We start from the raw sequence: 20,986 nt of genomic DNA on the forward strand, positions 1-20,986 counted from the left end.
AAAATAAAATTAAAAAAAAAGAAAAACTAGAATGGTATGGTGTGGTGGCTCATGCCTGTAATCCCAACACTTTGGGAGGCCGGGCATGGTGACTCAGGCCTGTAATCCCAGCACTTTGGGAGGCCGAGGTGGGCGGATCACTGAGGTCAGGAGTTCAAGGCTGGAGAACATTACTTTTTTTTTTTTTTTTGAGACGGAGTCTCACTCTGTCGCCCATGCTGGAGTGCAGTGGCGTGATCTCTGCTCATTGCAACTTCTGCCTCCTGGGTTTTTAAGCGATTCTCCTGCCTCAGCCTCCCCAGTAGCTTAGATTGCAGGTGCACACCCCCACCACCAGCTAATTTTTATATCTTTAGTAGATAGAGACAGGGTCTCACCATGTTGGCCAGGCTGATCTTGAACTCCTGAGCTCAAGTAGTCCACCCACCTCGACCTCCCAAAGTGCTGAGATTACAGATGTGAGCCACTGTATCAGGCCAACATTAATTTTTTTTTTAATAAAAAACTGAAAATTTAGCTGGCATGGTGGCTCACACCTGTAACCCCAGCTAGTTGGGAAACTGAGAATCGCTTGAGCCCAGGAGTTCTAGAGATTTCTAGGAGAATTGCTTGAGCCCAGGAGTTCTACAGATTACTAGGAGAATCACTTTGAGTCCAGGAGTTCTAGACCAGCCTGAGTAACATAGCGAGACCCCCATCTCTACAAAAAATTTTTTAAAAATTAGCTGAGCATAGTGGCGCCTATAGTCACAGCTACTAGAGAGGCTGAGGCCGGGGGATTGCTTGAGCCCAGGAGGCAGAGGTTGCAATGAGCCGAGATCGCACTACTGCACTCTAGGCTGGGTGACAGAGCAAGACCATATTAAAAAAAAAAAAAAAAACTGCTTTTGTTTCTTTTCTTTCCTTTATTATTTTTTTTAGGTGGAGTCTCATTCTGTCACCCAGGCTGGAGTGCAGTGGCGCGATCTCAGCTCACTGCAACCTCTGCCTTCTGGGTTCAAGCCATTCTCCTGCTTCAGCCTCCTGAGTAGCTGGGATTACAGGCCCCCGCCATTTTTGTATTTTTAGTAGAGATGGGGTTTCTCCATGTTAGGCCGGCCGGTCTTGAACTCTTGACCTTGAGCAATCCACCCACGTCGGCCTCCCAAAGTGCTGGGATTACAGGCACGAGCCACTGCACCTGGCCCACTTTTGTTTCTTTACCTCATTTAAAATGTTAAAGGAAATTTGTTGTTTTGAGCCAATATGTTAACATATCATGGAGATGTGAGGCTGAGTCAGGCAGACGGCCGTGTTCATCCTCTTAGTGAACAGGGGCAGGCCCAGCCCCATGGCACAGGAGTTCACCCGGCGCGGCCTTGGCGCTGCACGTGTGGCCTCGTGCGGAAGCTGGGGTTTTGGTTTCCACGCCCTACTGCCAGCCTCTCCTGCCGCTAAGCCTCAGTCCTGGGCCAAGCCGAGCACGTGACAGAGAGCACCTCGGCCCAGTGTCCCCGGAGGACACCCTCCCACAGGAAGCACAGCACCCGGCCCGCTGGCGTCCGCATCTCCCTAACCGGCCTGCACGGCTTCGTTGAGAAGTGCATGCGTGCACAGCTCCGCCTCCATGGCATTCTTGGCAGAAATGTTCAGCCTAAGATGAGCAGTGAGAAACGGAATGCCCAGGCTGTGATGCCTCCGCAGAGCAACTGGCCTGGGCGCTTCAAAATACCAGTGTCGTAAGAGAAGGAGAAGCAAAGGCAGGCAGGAAAACCATGCCTTGGGGGTGTGGGCGATGGCGGTCCCCTGGGACCTGTTCCTGTTGGGAGATAGACGACAAAGGACCCAGCAATAAACAAACAGTCACGACCGTGACAACTTCACGATGTGTGGAGACACACAGGTAGAACACATAAACGTGGAGAACGTGAACAGCTGCTGAGTTCACCGTTCACCGCCTACTCTCAAAATTGTGAGTAATTGAAATTTTTCACAGTCAGAAATTGAAGAAAAGAGCCAGGCATGGTGGCTCCTGCCTGTCATCCCAGCTACTTGGGAGTTTGAGACCAGCTTGACCAACATGGTGAAACCCCCTCTCTATTAAAAATACAAAAATTAGCCGGGTGTGCTGGTGCACACCTGTAATCCCAGCTACTTGGGAGGTGGAGTCATGAGAACTGCTTAAGCCCAGGAGGTGGAGGTTGCAGTGAGCCGAGATGGCGCCGCTGCACTCCAGCCTGGGCGTCTCAAAAGAATATATAAATAAAAGCCACACTGCCCACAGCCAGTTTGTTGGACAATCACACTGAACTCAACCTGTGCTCTCACCATTAAGAACATGACGGGGGAAGGGTGGGGCGGAGCAGCCCTGCCTTCTGTGTGGGTCCTTCCGTTTGCTGCCGGCCACAGGTGGAGCACACTGCGCCACCCCACAGCCTGCAGCCCGCTCCCAGCAGCCCGTCCATCCCTCCACGCTCTTCCTATGGGATTCCGTATACGTCACCAATGCCATTTGGTGCTGTGAGTTAAAGCTGTTTTTTCAAATGCGTCCTCCCTCACTGGTCAGTTTTGAACCATCAACAGTGCTGACTGACCGACTCAAACTCTGTCTTCAGCCATACACACATGCATATTCAGTAATATTTTTCTATTACATCATAAAGCATACAGCACACCTGTAAGGGTGGCCACTATAAAAAAAAATGTCCACACGTTGGCAAGGATGTGGAGAAAGAAAACCCTCATTCTTGCTGGTGGGATGTAAAGTGCTGCAGCTACTATGAAAGCGGTGTGGACTTCCCTAAACAAGTTAAACACAGAGTTACTTCGTGATCCAGCAATTCCACTCTGGGTATATGCCCCAGAGACCGGAAAGCAGGAACCCGAAGAGATCCGTACGCCCGTCTTCACGGCAGCACGGTTCACAACAGCTCCACAGATGGAACACACGCAGTCTGCCCCCGGCAGGTAACACACTCAGCCTTACAAAGGAAGGTGGTTCTGCTCCGGGGGCCGGTGTGGATGAACTCTGAAGACGTGATGCTGAGGACGACAACACAGAGGGACAAAGACTCCGTGATTCCACTTACCTGAGGCCCTGGAGTAGTGATTCCCGTCCGCAGACAGACGGTACAGTGGTGCTGCCAGGGGCTGGGGGAGGGGAATGGGGAGTTAGCATTTCATAGGGCAGAGTTTCAGTCTGAGAAGATGAAAATGCTCTGGACGACGGCTGCACACCATGCGAATGTGCTTCATGCCACTGAACTGGACGCTTAAAAATGGTTACAATGGTAAATGTCACGCATATTTTAACATGATTTTTAAAACATATTTTGAAGTGTATAGAAATGTCGCACGGTGGCTCACGCCTGTAATCTCAACATTTTGGGAGGCTGAGACGGGTGGATCACCTGAGGTCACGAGTTTGAGACCAGCCTGGCCAACATGGTGACACCCATCTGTACTAAAAGTACAAAAATTAGGCCAGGCAGAGTGGCAGGCACCTGTAATCCCAGCACTGTGGGAGGCCAAGGTGGACGGATCATCTGAGGTCAGGACTTCAACACCAGGCTGGTTAACATGGTGAAACCCCGTTTCTACCAAAAATACAAAAAAAAAAAAAAAATAGCCAGGTGTGGTGGCAGGAACCTGTAGTCCCAGCTACTCGGGAGGCTGAGGCAGGAGAATCACTTGAACCCGGGAGGCAGAGGTGGCAGTGAGCCGAGATCACGCCACTGTGCTCCTGCCTGGGGAACAAGAGCGAGAGTCCATTTCAAAAAAAAAAAAAAGAAAAAGACACGTAATAACTGAGTTGCAGTTTCCAGTAACTTCCTTGTATTATGAAATTTAATATCATTGTTTTTTGCTACTCGTCCCCTGAACTATGTTTAAAGAACAAAATCAAATCCCTGTAACCAGAAAACAATTAGAAAATGTACTTGTTTAAAAGCAGACAAAGAAGGGGGGGAAGAGGCCACAATCACACGGAAGCAATGAAGCAATGACAGATGCAAACAGAAAAGCAAACGCAAATGAAAACATTCCAGCAGAAAAGTTAACAGAACCAGTGATCAGAGACAAACGCTTTTTAATTTCAGTAACAGGAGGGTAGAGTCACAGCAGTCATGCATTAAACTAAGAGCCTTCACACAGACGCCTCAAGACGTATTTTTAACAACGGAGGACAGGCTCTTGGGAGACCTCCGGGTTCTGCCACATAACATTGAGTCCCCAAATCCGAGAGAGGCAAGTCTGGGGACCCGCACTGTGGGGCCACTGGGAAGTACCTCGAGCGGCAGCTGCTGGGGCGAAAAGGCTGCAGGAGCCCTTGGCGGAAGCTGGGTTGCCATCGCCACAGGAGTGCCAGGCTGCCTGCGAACTCTGGCCACAACCTTTACCTGAGAAGGATATTCAAAGGGAAGGGAGGAAGAAGGAAAATAACGTTTAAATTTCACAGAGTTGATCACCACCTGCACATCCCACGCAGCTGGCAGCCTGGCCGCTAACAAAGGGTCACGGAACACATGGCTCGCTGATGCAATTTAAGTCCTCACAGGGCTGGAAAGAACAAATTTGGCCCTGGGCACTGAAGCTGTTTTAAGTCCACTTTAAACCTCAATCTGTGGCCGGCAGGTAGCCGCGGCTGGGCTGCCTGGGCTGTGTCCACACAGCTACGTGTGGGAACCCAGTGGCAGCTGTCAGGCGGAGGCCGGCCCTTCGGGGCAGAGCCTGCAGATGCCTGGGGAGGCTATGGTGGGGGAGGGGAAGAATGACAAAAACCACTCCCACTGAAAATGTAGCATTTCTTAAAAACACACTTGGATCTGATAAAACAGAAAGACAAGTCAATCTGCATCTCCGTAAGGAGAGCCTCTTAGAGTAAGCAAAGCAAAGCATCTTTCCAGAGACATTAACTGCTTCACGTCCAGGGCATTCAAATGGGAATACCCTTGGAATTAAATGAACTCAAAAGTCAAATGGCACTTTACAGCTTGAAATCACAGAGAGAAATGCAAGAAAAAAGAAACTGGGTCTTACTTCCGGCTGACAAGTCTGGAAAGAAAAAAAAAAGAAAAGAAACAGGTTCTTCCAGCTAAATATGTCCAGAAGGCTAATTATATACAAGCACGTAGCATCACAAATAATCAAAACCAAACCGTAATACATCAGTACCCTGGAATAAACAATTTAAAAATACTTAAATAAGGCAGACGGCAAAACTTACGTTCTGTATATGATACCACAAGTGAATTTTTTGAACAAATCAAATATCAGCCAGGCAAGGTGGCTCATGCCTGTAACCCCAGCACTTTGGGAGGCCGAGGCTGGCGGATCACGAGGTCAGGAGCTTGAGACCAGCCTGACCAACAAGGTGAAACCCTGTCTTTACTAAAAATACAGAAATTAGCCGAGCGTGGCAGGTGCCTATAATTTCAGCTACTCGGGAGGCTGAAGCAGGAGAATTGCTTGAACCCAGGAGGTGGAGGTTGCCGAGGGCCGAGATCACACCATTGCACTCCAGCCTGGTTTGACAATAGTGAAATTCCGTCTTAAAAAAATAAAAATAAATGAAAAAATCAACAAAGGGAAATGGAGGCGCCATTCTCTTGACACTCACAATTTCTGATATATTAACTGCAAATGCACAAAGGCGTCGGCAGGAAGAGTCTAGTATGCTGAGAAGCAAGGCACTAACACATCAACGTCAGTTTACACACTGACTTCTAAATAGTTCTGAAAATTTCCTGAAAATTCGATGTAATGATTATTAAGGTTTCAAATGTATATTGTAAGGTTTGTTCTCGCTGGGTTTAAAATGAAGAAACTGAGGCCAGCACAAGAAGATCCAATGCGAAGGGTTTATTCAGGCTCCCAGGCGAGGTTCTGCGGTCCGACAGGAGGGGCCGGAGAAGTTGCACCGACTCCTCTCAGACGTGGGGTTTTATAGGCAGTGAAATAGCTCGATTGGTTTGGGAGAGCAGGGTGTGGGCAAAGCAGGACTACTATTGGGTATGGTTACAGGGCTTTGTTTGAAGGCCAGGCTGTGCGAGAAGGGGAGGAGGGAACACGTCCCAGCATGTCCCAGCACGTCCCAGCTTGTCCGAGCTTTCGGAAAAAAGGAGGGGGGGTGCGTCCGAGCTCCCTGCGAGGCAACCGGCCTTACGTATATAATTTGTTCAAAGGCTTAAAAAGTGTGTTTTTCACTTGCACCAATTCCTCAAGTAAAAAACCCATAGGCAAATTTACCTAATTAGTTGAAATAATTTGGATGAATTCAATACTGACTAGGCACCACAGAGTTCACAGCTCTAATGAAGTTTGATAACGGGATCATGTTAGCAAAGTGAGGCTGAAACACACAAGCAGCAGCTGGAACGCGAACATCACACAGAGGAAAACGTTCCTGGAAAACCACAGTGTGAGTAAACTTCCAGTATTTTCCTATCAAATGCTGATAAATTCCTAAGATGCTAGTCAGATTCTACAAAGACTTCTTTCTATCATTTAGAAGTACACTTTAACACAACAGTTAACACACTCTTCATGTGACTATCAAAGCTATTCGGCTGCTTATCTTCAGTATTTCTTGTTTAACTGAATACTGTGAGGAGCTTTCTAAGCAGACCTTCAGTGGACCCCACGAGACCGGCAGGCTGTGGCACGGCTCAGGATGCCTCCATGAAGACATTCTCCTCAACCTACGGATACCTTACGGGCAAGCTTCCTGGTTTCCAAATATAGTACATGTTTAATTGGTTTCTCATTTTATTGCATTATAGGGAGAGGACAGTTCAAATGAAATTGATTTTTTTTTTTTTTGAGACAGAGTTTCACTCTTGTCACCCAGGCTGGAGTGTAATGGTGAGATCTTGGCTCCCTGCAACCTCTGCCTCCTGGGTTCAAGCAATTTTCCTGCCTCGACCTCTTGAAGTAGCTAGGATTACAGGTGCCTGCCACCACACCCAGCTAATTTTTTTGTATTTTTAGTTAAGACAGGGTTTCACCGTGTTGGTCAGGCTGCTCTCCAACTCCTGACCTCAGGTGATCCGCCTGCCTCGGCCTCCCAAAGTGCTGGGGTTACAGGCGTGAGCGCCGCGCCCGGCCAGAAAATTGATTTTGTGAATGTTATTGAGGTTTCTGTTTATAAACAGTCTCCATGTGTACTCAAAACAAAATTACCTCTTTGTTGAAAGTTTTTACACACATACACGCATACAGGCGTGTTACACGGTTAAACAGGCTAATTTATATTGTTAGTCTGAGTAGTTCACGTGTTCTACATACTTACATTTATTTACTTATTGTTTTCTGAGAAGAAAGCGAGTATCTTCTCATGTGATTGTGGATTTAAGAACTGCTCCCTGGGAGGTCAAACTGGGTGGATCACGAGGTCAGGCATTCGAGACCAGCCTGGCCAACATAGTGAAACCCCATCTCTACTAAAAATACAAAAAAGTAGCCAGGTGTGGTGGTAGGCACCTTTAATCCCAGGTATTCAGGAGGCTGAGGCAGGAGAATCGCTTGAACCTGGGAGGCAGAGGTTGCAGTGAGCCGAGATCACGCCACTGCACTCCAGCCCGGGCAACAGTGCAAGATTCCATCTCAAAGAGAAAAAAAAAAAAAAAAAAGAACTGCTCCCTTGAAATTCTGTAAATAGGTCACACATGGCAGCTCATGCCTGTAATCCCAGCACTTTGGGAGGCCAAGGAGGGTGGATCACTTGAGGCCAGGAGTTAGAGACACGCCTGGCCAACATGGTGAAACCCCATCTCTACTAAAAATACAAAAACATTAGCCAGGCCTGGTGGCGCTCGCCTGTAGCCCCACCTACTAGAGAGGCTGAGGCAGGAGAATTGCTTGAAGCCCGGAGGTGGAGGTTGCAGTGAGCCGAGATGGAACCACTGCCCTCCAGCCTGGGCGACAGAGCGAGATTTTGTCACAAAAAAATAAAAATAAATTGTATAAATTTTTGCTCTCTATATTCTAAGTCAGAGCTATAACTTGCTGAGAAACTCTGACACTGAGATGTGTGTTTAGGAATCTTGGAACCCTGGATTTGGCCCCAGCCAGCCCTGACCTCAGGCAGCTGGCAAGTGTGGACTGTGGGCATTCTCACCTTGCCCAGCACCACCATTTGGGAGCAGGCAAATGTGGTGGCATTCCAAGAAAGGTGCCAGGACACTGCTCCCGTGAGCACCTGCCACAGAGGTGCCTGACTGAAACAGCGCTGGAGAGAGGGGAGCTGCTGGGGGTTCAGCTGTGCGCTGGGATCCCCAGCACCACCATCTGTAAATGTGGGGGCCTCTGAGCATCTTTAAATCACTATCAAGGTCACGGCCAGTGTGTTTTAACAGTGAAGTGCCTAGAACGCATGCTCTAAGATGGTAAGGCTTGCATTGAACCTGCATGCAGCAGAATCCCTGAGCTCTGCTTCCCATGACAAGTACCAAAACCCAGAACTGTTACCTCGCCATCAATGATTTCAGAGTGCTCCTGCTCCTCCTCCTCCTCTTCGACTTCCAAATCATTCTGCCTAAGATATGCTTGTAATGGAGCATAATGTTTCTTCTTGAAAGCTAAGAAATCCATCATATTCCCTTGAAAATGTTGCAAGAAAAACAGTTCAATCAAATACTCCTTGAAGACCTCCTTGAGAGCCTGCATCTCCTGGTAATGATAGTCCAGGCACTGCTTCCTCATCTGTGCCATCTCCGGAGAAGCTGGGGGAATCTCCTCTAACTTCTTGGGAGCCTTCTTCACTCCCGTGTTCCCCGCAGACGTGAGTGGGAGGCTGGAAAGGCCTGGGGGCACGGCAGTCCTGGAAGGGCTGCTGGGCGGGGGTGGGGAGGTCATCCCAAACCCGGCTGCGCCCCCAGCCCCAGGCAGCAGCACGCTGGGCGTCCTCTCGAAGCCCAGGGATCGGGGCAGCGGCGGCCCCTGCAGCACCTGCTGCTGCTGGACCAGCTGGCCCTGGATGATGCTGCTGATCTGAGGCGGCAGGTTGGCCGTGGTGATGTGGCTTGGGCTGGCCAGGGGCTGGAGGCCGGCCCCGCCAGCAGCCGCAGGGCTCTGGGGTCCCAGGTGGTGGATGGTGCCCCCTGACTGTGTGTGGGGCTGGGAGAGTCTCCGCTCTCGGACCGTGAGGGGTGTGCCCGCGTGCTGGAGCTGCACCTGGGCCCCCTGGGCGATCTGGGTGAGTCCTGACCCATCCTGAAACACAAAGTGTCCGCCACTGGATGGGCTCAAGCTGATCTGCCTCACCAGTACGCTGGCATCCACGAAGCCCCCGGTGGGGCTGCTGCTGCAGAGACCCAGCCCGGGGCCAGGGGCACCTGCACGCACATTCTGCAAGGCCTGCCCCGGCCCAGGGCTGGGCTGCGTGGGGCTCTGGGTCTGGACCTGCTGGGACAGGGGGGACGTGACCTGAATGTATGACGGAGACCCATCCTAGAACTGCCATGGCTAGGCATCAAACTGGAAGTCTGGAGAGGTGGGCTGGGGAGCGGAGTGGGGCCAGTGAAACCTCGAGCCCAGGGCCCATGCCCTGCAGGGCGACATTCATGTTCTGCCCACCCGCAGGGCCCCCCTCACCATCAGCGGCTGCAGATGGCAGCTGGGGGATGGCAGCGTGAGGAGTGGGGGCAGCTGGGAACATGCTGGTGGCTCCTCGCCCACGCCGGGGCAGGCCCTGGGCCACTGGACGTGGCGTTGGCTGCTCTGGGAGCTGCTGACATGCTGCATGGCCACGTCTTCAGGAAGCGCTCCCTAAACAAATGCAGAAAGTTAGAGCTGAGTGAGGCGAGCTCCATGCCTGGGCGCCTTTCAGAGCCTGCACCCCTGTCTGGAAATGCGGGCCCAGCAAACCCAGGCACCAAACTGCTACCCAGGGCAGAAAAGGCTCAGATCAGAGTATCTGCTCAGTGAGAGATGCTCGGGGATGCTTGTCATCACTTGTCATGCACTGAAGTACTAACACCTGCCTAATCCAACCCTACTGTGAGCGGCTGACAGTGCTGACAGTGAAGAGCACGGGACGGGAGAAGGGACAGCCACGCAGCACAGCGGGATCACAGACGGAGGCAGACGGTGGCTCAGGGTCACCAAGGCCAGTTATCTAAGCCCCCTATGTGATCTCATTTAGTTTTCACAGCAATGCCATCAAGTCACTCTGACTGACAGCTCATTTACACAGAGAGAAACAGGCAAGGAGCAAGGAGCTGCCTGGCTCACGCTACCACGTGGTGGCGCCACTGTCCCAGCTCCAGGCACACGGGCTCTGAGGCCCACGGGCGTCACTACAGGCCAACATTCTGGATAGGTCCTGAGCCTGCCCCTGAATCTGAGACTTGGACACTACCCACCCCCGTGCTAAAACTTCATCAGTGCCACGGATTTGATCCCGCGTGAAGACTGAATCGTTTATTGATGGTTTTCAGGATTTAATGTGTCCTGAAAGACTCAGTGCATACTACCTGGTAGAAAAAGGCAACGGGAATCCATTTCAGAAGTAGTCATTCCAGAGACAGACTGGAAACGCAGGCGCAGAGTGGATCTGGGGCACTCCAGGTGTGGCCTGACCCCGGGGCAGGGGGGAGGGGAGTCCAGCTCCCACCTGCCACGTGTTTTTTAATGAAGTACATGTATTATCAACAAATGCATTTTATGCATGGCTCAAGACCTGATGTCTTTTCCATCATAACCACCATAGAAATTCAAGGGAAACATTCGAAAAGCTGCAAAGATACCAGCCACTACAGAAGCCGCCTCTCCTAACGCCTGACGCTCAGGGACACCGAAGACGGAGCCTACGTGAACAACGGTGCAAGCTCACGTCCAAGCACAAGTGTGGCGAGCCAGGCATGCACGGGCCACGCCCACCAGCAAAACCGTTATCAAGAGTGCTTGATAAGGCCAGACGCCGTGGCTCACGCCTGTAATCCCAACACTCTGGGAGGCCAAGGCAGGCGGATCACGAGGTCAAGAATTTCAGACCAACCTGACCAACATGGTGAAACCCCGTCTCTACTAAATATACAAAAAAATTAGCCGGGCATGGTGGCGGACACCTGAAATCCCAGCTTCTCAGGAGACTGAGGCAGGAGAATCACTTGAACTGGGAGGTGAGGGCTGCAGTGAGCAGAGATCGCGCCACTGCCCTGCAGCCTGGCAACAGAGCAAGACTCTGTCTCAAAAAAGAAAGTGCTTGATAAATACACTGTTTATGTTCAATTTTAAATGGAAAAATTCAAGATACAAAATTATATAATTTTAAAGATTTAATAAAAAGACTCAAAATGTGTCCACAGGTGGTGGTCTCTGGGTTAGGTGGATGATAATGATTCTTTCCCTTTTTTTTTTTTTTTTTTTTTAAGATGGGGTTTCACGGTGTTGGCCAGGCTGGTCTTGAACTCCTGACCTCAGGTGATCCACCCACCTCGGCCTCCCAAAGTGCTGGGATTACAGGCCTGAGCCACCGCGCCCGGCCTGATTCTTTGCCTTTTTATACTTGTTTGTACTTTCTAAATGTTCTATAATTACTATGTGGTATTTTTATATCCGCAGGGAAAAAAGCCATGTTTTTAAAAAGTGATTTTCCTTACTAGTAAACTCTTCTTCCACGTACACAAAGTTTGCACATGAGGTATAGGAAACACCCAGGGACACCGAGGAAGGAGAACCGTGCAGACCCCGGGCACAATTAGTGCCTGAAGCATAACTCGCTGCTTACTTATGTCTGGCTTATATATATAATCATACTTAGTCCCAAATAATCTTTCTATATAATCATATAACTCACTGCTTACTTATATCTGGCTTATACATATAATCATACTTAGTCCCATATAATCTTTCTATATAATCATATAACTCACTGCTTACTTATATCTGGCTTATACATATAATCACACTTAGTCCCATATAATCTTTCTATATAATCATATAACTCACTGCTTACTTATATCTGGCTTATACATATAATCATACTTAGTCCCATATAATCTTTCTACGTAATCATATAGGTATTGTAGTCGGAGCTGTCCCGACACATTTAGTGCTGATTTATACAATCCTTCCATAGAACCATATAGCCGTCTGTAGTAGGAGGAATGCCCAGAGCAGTCACAGAACAGAAGCAGCACGTGGGAAAACAGCCAGACCAGGACGAGAACCAAAGACCCAGGCGGTGGCGGCCCTGCCTGAAAGGGCACACGCTGTATGGTAGGCTTGGAGCAGGAGCCGCTCCTCCTGATAAAGGAGTTGTAGCACCTTGCATCCAGTTCCTGTGGAAAGTCAGCCTCAGGCCTGAGATCCCGCAAATAACCGAGGAAGAAGAACCCCTCTGGTGTGACCAGTCACGGCGGCTGTACACCCTGTCAGTCTTTTCTCCCTTCTGTGCTGGCTCAAATCATCCTCCCATAAATATCTTAAGAGAAGAGCACAAGTCTGTCAGCTCCCACTGCGCTGGCTTACAGTATCCTTCTATTAGAAATCCTCTGAAGTCTCCAGTCCCCAGGTAAGAAGTGTTGCGCACGACACCTGTTGCACGCAGCCCACCTCCTTGCCTCGGTGACCCAATGGGGGTGGACCCCTTTTCTGTACACGACCCTCTACTACTATGCATGGCACGGCCCCCTACTGTGCACGGCCCACCTCTCTGCCCAGGTGACATAATGGGGTGGCTCCCTGGCTTGTTATTCACAGGATTATGTATGCCCTATCACTAAGTCTATAGATGACGACCTCACTTACGACCCTGTCCTCTGCTTGTACCTAATAAATGCAGACGCTTCTGCACATTTGGGGCCTCGCCTGTCCCTGCTCCTAAGTAGCGTGGCCCCCCAAGTCCAGCTGCTCTTCTCCAGTTCTTCAGTGTCCTGTCTCTTTACTTCTCAGACCCCACACCTCAGCACAGCATAAGGGACACCCCACGACCCTGTGGGGCCAACAGCCCTACATGAGGGACTCTACTCTGGTAAAATAATAATTAGAAGATGCACAGAAGACACGAGGCAACAATTTATTTGTACCTTATTTCTAACTCAGAACACCTTTTCCTACGGAAACGCGATGACGCTAGTCTCTTTCTAAGACAGATCAGTGGCTCTCTACTTGGGAAGACTGTGCCCCCGGCAGACACCAGGCAACGTCTGGAGGTATTTTTGGTCGTTACACTGAGAAGGGTGGAAGCATGGCTGGCATCTAGTGGGTAGAGGCCTGGGGGCCACTAAGCCAAAAAACAACTGTCAATCAATAATTCTATACCCAGCTAAGACTTTCAAAAACAAAGACAAAAGACAAAAAACGTCAAGGTGCGGTGGCTCACACCTGTAATCCCAGCACTTGGGAGGCCGAAGCAGGCAGATCACTTGAGGTCAGGAGTTCGAGACCAGCCTGGCCAACATGGCAGAAGCCCATCTCTACTGAAAATACAAAAATTAGTTGAGCGTGGTGGCACACGCCGTAATCCCAGCTACTCGGGAGGCTGAGGCAGGAGAACTGCTCAAACCCCTGGGAGGTAGAGGTTGCAGTGAGCTGAGATCAGACCTCTGTACTCCAGCCTGAGTGAGACTCCATCTCAAAAAAAAAAAAAAAAAAAAGGATAAAAGACAAAATAAATTTTTTCCAAATGTACAAGACGGAAAGAATTCACCAGCAGCAGATATGCAGTACAGGAGATGTTAAAGGACATACCTAGGAGTAAGGAAGCAGGTCCATGGTGAAAGTCTGGTTCTATATACAGAAAACCTGGGAAGAAGAAAACTTCCTCAACTTGATAGCGTATCAGGGGCAGCCAGGCGCAGAGGCTCACGCCTGCAATCCAGCACTTAGGGAGGCCGAGGCAGGCGGATCACCTGAGGTCAGGAGTTTAAGACCAGCCTGAACAATATGGTGAAACCCCATCTCTACTAAAAATACAAAAATTAGCCGGGTGTGGTGGCGGGCACCTATAGTCCCAGCTACTTGGGAGGCTGAGGCAGGAGAACTGCTTGAACCCGGGAGGGAGAGCAGAGGCTGCAGGGAGGCGGAGGCTGCAGTGAGCCGAGATCGCGCCACTGCACTCCAGCCTGGGCGACAGAGCAAGACTCCATCTCAAAAAAGAAAAAAAAAAGGAGTATCAGTGGCTAACCACCAGCTAACATGATACTCAATGGTAAGACTGAAAGCCTTGAAAGCCTTCCCTCTAAGACAGAAGTAAGGAAGAGACATAACATGGTTGGGTCTCTGTCCCCACCGAATCCCATGTGGAATTGTAGTCCTGTGTGGGAGGAAAAGGGGCTGAAGGGAGGTGACCAGGTCATGGGGCAGTTTCTCATGGTGTTACATCATCCCTTGGTCACAACAGTGAGTTCTCACAAGCCCTAGTCATTTAAAAGTGTGTATCACCAGCCAGGCGTGCTGGCTCAGGCCTCTAATCCCAGCACTTTGGGAGGCCAAGGTAAGTGGATCACTTGAGGTCAGGAGTTCGAGACCAGCCTGGCCAACATGGCAAAACCCTATCTCTACTAAAAATACAAAAATTAGCTGGGTGTGGTGATGCGTGCCTGTAATGCCAGCTACTTGGGAGGATAAGGTGGGAGAATCACTTGAATCCAGGAGAGGCAGGTTGCAGTGAGCTGAGATCGCACCACTGCACTCCAGCCTGGGTGACAGAGCAAGACTCCATCTCAAAAAAGAATAGAAAAGAAAAGAAAACCTCTCCAGGAAATGGGGAACACAATGGAAAACTTCCGGAAGAGGCGGCGTCAGAAGAGGCGGCTTCAGAAGAGAAGAGGCGGCGGCGCCAATGGTCCACAGGGCACAAAGGGCAGCACGCGGTGTAGCAGGACACAGCACCCCCCACTCAGCGGGCAGTGCGGCAGACAGGGGAGCAAAGGGTCCTTCCCTTCATGGCTTCAGGAATGTCAGCTGCTGTAACTTTCTGGGAATTGATCTGTCAATAACTACTGAAAGTTAAGTGTTACATATGCATATCCTGTGACCCACTAACAGCACTGAGTTCCCATTTGGGGGAATCCAGCCTATCGAAACCAAAGAAGGTTCCAGGAGCCACACATAGGAATGCGCCTCTCAGTACAAACTGTGCAAGTAACAGGCACAAAATGAAATCCATCAACGGGGAGTGGGTGACTAAATACGTTGTATCCTCAGTATGGACTGTTATGCAAACATAAAATGAATAAACATTTATTTCCTGACATGAGCAGATGTTGAAGACATATTACTAAGTGAAAAGGAAAAAAAGGTGGAGGGTGTGATTACGGCACAAAAGGGCTGAAAATAATTCTTATTTTTCTGTATTGTTTGAATTGTTATGAGGGTACATTTTGTAACATTAAAAAATTAAAAATATGGCTCATTCCAAGGTACAAAAAATTACTTTGGCAAATCACAGTGAAAGAGCACTCGCTTTTCCTCCTGAGAATGGCCTTAGCACCTGACTTTGCAGAGAACCCATTCCTCTGCCATTCTCCCTCTACATGGGGGGTGTCACTGAACTCTCAGGGGACCAAGAATCACTTTAAAACATTCTGTTCTCCTATTCAAAATGGGTCATGCCGCATATTTCTCAGAGTCGTCACCCAAAATCATGCATTTCAGGGCTTTTTCAAATGTGAATGCCAGCCAGCAAATGCGCCAGCACCCCACTATCCTCCAGCCCCATTATTCCATTATCACCAACACTCAAGTCCTAAAACAGTTATCAGATGACAGCATACCCATGGCCAAGGGGGAAGAGGTGGAGCCAGGAGTGCCTAAATCACGGCCAGAAAAGCTCTGCAGCTCAGGAAGACTGCAAGGCCGTCTCTCCCTGAGCGTTAGGGATCGTTAAAGGAGGGAGCTCTACTTGTCTGTACTGTGACTCAACACGCAGTACACACTTTTATAAATTATATATATATTTTGAGATGGAGTTTCGCCCTTGTTGCCCAGGCTGGAGTGCAATGGCATGATCTCGGCTCACTGCAACCTCTGCCTCCCGGGTTCAAACAATTCTCCTATCTCAGTCTCCTGAGTAGATTTTTTTTTTTTTTTTTTTTTTTGAGACGGAGTTTCGCTCTTGTTACCCAGGCTGGAGTGCAATGGCGCAATCTCGGCTCACCGCAACCTCCGCCTCCTGGGTTCAGGCAATTCTCCTGCCTCAGCCTCCCGAGTAGCTGGGATTACAGGCACGCGCCACCACGCCCAGCTAATTTTTTGTATTTTTAGTAGAGACAGGGTTTCACCATGTTGACCAGGATGGTCTCGAACTCCCGATATTAGGTGATCTGCCCGGCTTGGCCTCCCAAAGCTCTGGAATTATAGGCACACAGCATAAATAATAATTTTTAAAAGTGTATTAGTTTAGCAAAAACATGACAGACACGTCAGTGAAATACCTTTGTGCTGCAACTGTCACCTTGTTCACCCTGGACGACTCCATTCAACTAACAATTTAGTGAGTTTTGAAGTCTCAGTCCCAAAGTTGAAAAAGAAAGTACTGTGAGCCTCTCCTTATGCACGGTTTCAGTAACCCTCAGTGAACTGCACTGCAAAGACACATTAGGAGACATCACTTTCACATGACTTTCGTTACAGTATATTGTTACTGTATTTTATTATTAGCTATTATTAATGTGGGGAACCCCGCATCTGGGCACCGAGGAAGGGGAGCTAAGCAGATTCCCGGCACAATTAGTGCCTGAAGAATGTCTCAGGTTACAGTGTTACTACTCAGCTATTGCCTTTATATAATCCTGTATATATCATCATATATTATAGAATTAGTGCCTGAAGAATGTCTTACTACTCGGCTATATAATTATATCTTAGCTCACAGTCGGAGGAATGCCTGGAGCAGACACAGTGCAGAGCACGATTTAAGGGAAAACAGTTATACCAGGACAAGAATTATGGCCCAGGCGGCAGCGTTCAGTATCGTAAAGATACCCGCCGTATGGCAGGCTTGGGGCGAGAGCCACTCCTCCTGAAAAAGGAGTTGTAGGACCTTGGGTCCAGTTCTTGTGGAAGGCTGCCCTCAGACCAGCAATCCTGCGAGCATCCGAGGGCTTAAAACCCCTCTGGTATAACCGCGCCTTGGTGACTGTATAACTTGTCAGCTAGAGGCTACTGTGCTGCTCAGAGCGTCCTCCTATAGAAATCACTGGGAGCCGCCAGCAGGTGGCGGTAGACCTGGTCAGCTCTGTCGCTGCTCAAAGCATCCTCCTATAGAATCCCTTAGAAGCGGCCTGCCCCTAGATAAGAGATATTGCAGACTGCACCCTCTTCACCGCGCACGGCCCACCTCCTTGCCTCGGTGACCTAATTGGGGTGGACTCCTTGCTGCGCTCTGCCCACCTCCTAGCCTGGGTGACCTAATGGGGGTGGACCCCTTGTTTACTGCTCACGTGATTGTCTTGACCCTATCACTATCCTTAAGATGACCTCACTCACCACCCTGCCCCCTAACCTATACCCAATAAATACAGACGCTCCTGGACATTCGGGGCCTCGCCTGTCTCCACTCACAGGTGGTGTGGCCCCCCGAGTCCAGCTGTCTTTTCTAGTCCGTGTCCTGTCTCTTTACTTCTCGGATCCAGCGCCTCAGCACAGCGATAGGGGACACCCCACGACCCTGTAGGGCTTGACCCTACAATTAATCTCTTCCTGTGCCTGGTTAACGAATCAAACTTTACCATAGGTATGGATGGATGTGTAAGAAAAAACAGTATACATAGTGTTCACTACTGTCCTGGATTTCAGGCATCCATTGCGGGTGCTGGACCATATCCCCTGAAGACGGGTGGGGGGCGACAGCAGGTGGACTGAGACGTACCCTTGGTGCTGCAGAGCTGTGGTAACAACACGCACTTGTGGTTCCCAGACAAGACTATCAGGTCGTGAGCACGGAACAGCCGGTGGCACTGCGATCCATTTGACAATGGAAACCAAAGCCAAGCAGCTGCCTGCAGTGTACAAACCAGCCTAAGACTCGAACTTTCAGCCGGTTGAACTGCAGGTAAACCAACGTTTTGGTAAGGAGGAAATATTCACCCAGCTCTTGGGCAAGATAAATGTCTTTATTATAAAAGGTGCCAATTTGCAATGTTTACTGTAAAGGTGGTGGTATTATTAGCCTCTTCCTTTCCGCTAGCAGAAAACTCCCAGTACCCACAGGCCTCTGTCAGGAGCAGGACCTGGGGAGGGGCCGTGGTCGGTTCTGGGGGGCTGCCGAGTGGGGGCACTCTGTGGAACGCACTTCATTGCTCATGCTCACCACACGCGAAGCGCTCCCGTGTTTCCTGGAGTGCAGACCGGCCCCGACCGCAGCGATCAGGACACCTGGACCAGGGGCCGAGAGGGAGGCGGCAGCAGCAGTCTCGTGAGGCTGGAACCAGGCTGGCGGCAGTGACGGGTGGGCACCAGGGGACAGGGTGAAGGGTCACGGCGGAGGGGGAGGAGCGGTTACCGGCTGAGTACTCACGGTGATCATCACCAGGGACGGGGTGGGAGGTCAGGGGGTTTTCTGTCATGGGGGTGGGGGAGGGGAGCGGTCACCAGAAAACGGGATGACGGGAGAGCGGGGGCAGGGAGGGAGGAGGAGGAGGAAGGGGAAGTTACCTGGTCGAAGGAGGAGGGGTTGGCGTTCACGGCGGGGGTCATAGGGGAGGTAACTGAAGGAGAGGAGGGCGTTCACAGGGGGTCGTCGTGCGTCATGAGCTGGGGGTCCCTGAGGGAGGGGTGGCCGTACACGGGAGGGGGGTATGTTGGGAGGTAGGGGCCACTGAGGGAAAGGTGGCGGTTCATGGGGGGTCGTGACAGGGCGGAGGGGCCACTGAGGGAGTGGTGGCGGTTCATGGGGGGTCGTGACAGGGCGGAGGCGCCACTGAGGGAGGGGTGGCGGTTCATGCGGGGTCGTGACAGGGCGGAGGGGCCACTGAGGGAAAGGTGGCGGTTCATGGGGGGTCGTGACAGGGCGGAGGGGCCACTGAGGGAGTGGTGGCGGTTCATGGGGGGTCGTGACAGGGCGGAGGGGCCACTGAGGGAAAGGTGGCGGTTCATGGGGGGTCGTGACGGGTGGAGGCGCCACTGAGGGAAAGGTGGCGGTTCATGGGGGGTCGTGACAGGCGGAGGCGCCACTGAGGGAAAGGTGGCGGTTCATGGGGGGTCGTGACGGGTCGGAGGGGCCACTGAGGGAGGGGTGGCGGTTCATGGGGGGTCGTGACGGGGAGAGGGGTCACTGAGGGAGGGGTGGCGGTTCATGGGGGGGTCGTGACGGGGTGGAGGGGTCACTGAGGGAAAGGTGGCGGTTCATGGGGGGTCGTGACAGGGCGGAGGGGCCACTGAGGGAAAGGTGGCGGTTCATGGGGGGTCGTGACAGGGCGGAGGGGCCACTGAGGGAAAGGTGGCGGTTCATGGGGGGTCGTGACAGGGCGGAGGGGCCACTGAGGGAGGGGTGGCGGTTCATGGGGGGTCGTGACAGGGCGGAGGCGCCACTGAGGGAGGGGTGGCGGTTCATGGGGGGTCGTGACAGGGCGGAGGGGTCACTGAGGGAGGGGTGGCGGTTCATGGGGGGGTCGTGACGGGGCGGAGGGGTCACTGAGGGAGGGGTGGCGGTTCATGGGGGGGTCGTGACAGGGCGGAGGCGCCACTGATGGAAAGGTGGCGGTTCATGGGGGGTCGTGAGAGGGCGGAGGCGCCACTGAGGGAGGGGGTGGCGGTTCATGGGGGGTCGTGACAGGGCGGAGGGGTCACTGAGGGAAAGGTGGCGGTTCATGGGGGGTCGTGACGGGTCGGAGGGGCCACTGAGGGAAAGGTGGCGGTTCATGGGGGGTCGTGACGGGTCGGAGGGGCCACTGAGGGAAAGGTGGCGGTTCATGGGGGGTCATGACGGGGCGGAGGGGTCACTGAGGGAGTGGTGGCGGTTCATGGGGGGTCGTGACAGGGCGGAGGGGCCACTGAGGGAGGGGTGGCGGCTCATGGGGGGGTCGTGACAGGGCGGAGGCGCCACTGAGGGAAAGGTGGCGGTTCATGGGGGATCGTGACGGGGCGGAGGGGTCACTGAGGGAGGGGGTGGCGGTTCATGGGGGGTCGTGACGGGGCGGAGGGGCCACTGAGGGAGGGGTGGCGGTTCATGGGGGGTCGTGACAGGGCGGAGGGGTCACTGAGGGAGGGGTGGCGGTTCATGGGGGGGTCGTGACGGGGCGGAGGGGTCACTGAGGGAGGGGTGGCGGTTCATGGGGGGTCGTGACAGGGCGGAGGGGTCACTGAGGGAGGGGTGGCGGTTCATGGGGGGGTCGTGACAGGGCGGAGGCGCCACTGAGGGAAAGGTGGCGGTTCATGGGGGGTCGTGACAGGGCGGAGGGGTCACTGAGGGAGGGGTGGCGGTTCATGGGGGGGTCGTGACGGGGCGGAGGGGTCACTGAGGGAAAGGTGGCGGTTCATGGGGGGTCGTGACGGGTCGGAGGGGCCACTGAGGGAAAGGTGGCGGTTCATGGGGGGTCGTGACGGGTCGGAGGGGCCACTGAGGGAGGGGTGGCGGTTCATGGGGGGTCGTGACAGGGCGGAGGGGCCACTGAGGGAGTGGTGGCGGTTCATGGGGGGTCGTGACAGGGCGGAGGGGCCACTGAGGGAAAGGTGGCGGTTCATGGGGGGTCGTGACGGGGGGAGGGGTCACTGAGGGAAAGGTGGCGGTTCATGGGGGGTCGTGACGGGTCGGAGGGGCCACTGAGGGAGTGGTGGCGGTTCATGGGGGGTCGTGACGGGGGGAGGGGCCACTGAGGGAGTGGTGGCGGTTCATGGGGGGTCGTGACAGGGCGGAGGGGCCACTGAGGGAAAGGTGGCGGTTCATGGGGGGTCGTGACGGGGGGAGGGGTCACTGAGGGAAAGGTGGCGGTTCATGGGGGGTCGTGACGGGGGGAGGGGCCACTGAGAGAAAGGTGGCGGTTCATGGGGGGTCGTGACGGGGCGGAGGGGTCACTGAGGGAGGGGTGGGCGTTCGCCCAGCCGGGAGTCACCGAAGGATGGG

General features: G+C 52.2%; 1 protein-coding gene across 2 annotated transcripts; it reads right to left on the reverse strand.

The window, feature by feature from the left end:
* Positions 1-1,026: 1,026 nt before the first annotated feature.
* Positions 1,027-18,812, reverse strand: LOC105705170 (putative EP400-like protein). Of its 2 annotated transcripts, XM_064379535.1 has the most exons (6): positions 16,359-18,812; positions 9,571-9,744; positions 8,446-9,378; positions 4,266-4,376; positions 3,069-3,129; positions 1,027-1,798 (listed from the first exon to the last, which is right to left on the reverse strand). In XM_064379535.1, exons 2-6 carry the CDS (start codon positions 9,718-9,720, stop codon positions 1,629-1,631), a joined length of 1,425 nt encoding a protein of 474 aa, XP_064235605.1. In that variant the 5' UTR covers positions 9,721-9,744; positions 16,359-18,812; the 3' UTR covers positions 1,027-1,628. The 2 variants fall into 2 exon arrangements, with proteins under 2 accessions (XP_064235605.1, XP_064235606.1); XM_064379536.1 differs by lacking the exons at positions 1,027-1,798; positions 3,069-3,129 and having other exon boundaries at positions 4,050-4,376; positions 8,446-9,189.
* Positions 18,813-20,986: the final 2,174 nt, after the last annotated feature.

This window comes from Aotus nancymaae, unplaced genomic scaffold, assembly GCF_030222135.1.
Source record: "Aotus nancymaae isolate 86718 unplaced genomic scaffold, 86718_ANA_hifiasm-v0.15.2.pri h1tg000021l, whole genome shotgun sequence".
NCBI lineage: Eukaryota > Metazoa > Chordata > Mammalia > Primates > Aotidae > Aotus > Aotus nancymaae.

Bases quoted from the DNA above. Each gene is read 5' to 3' on its own strand.
- LOC105705170 (XM_064379535.1), bottom strand. From the start codon at position 9,720: ATGCAGCATGTCAGCAGCTCCCAGAGCAGCCAACGCCACGTCCAGTGG. The intron at 9,379-9,570 runs GTGAGGGGGGCC...CTGTCCCAGCAG, and splicing joins GCCATCTGCAGCCGCTGATG to GTCCAGACCCAGAGCCCCAC. The intron at 1,799-3,068 runs GTAAGTGGAATC...ATCTCCCAACAG, and splicing joins TCACTACTCCAGGGCCTCAG to GAACAGGTCCCAGGGGACCG.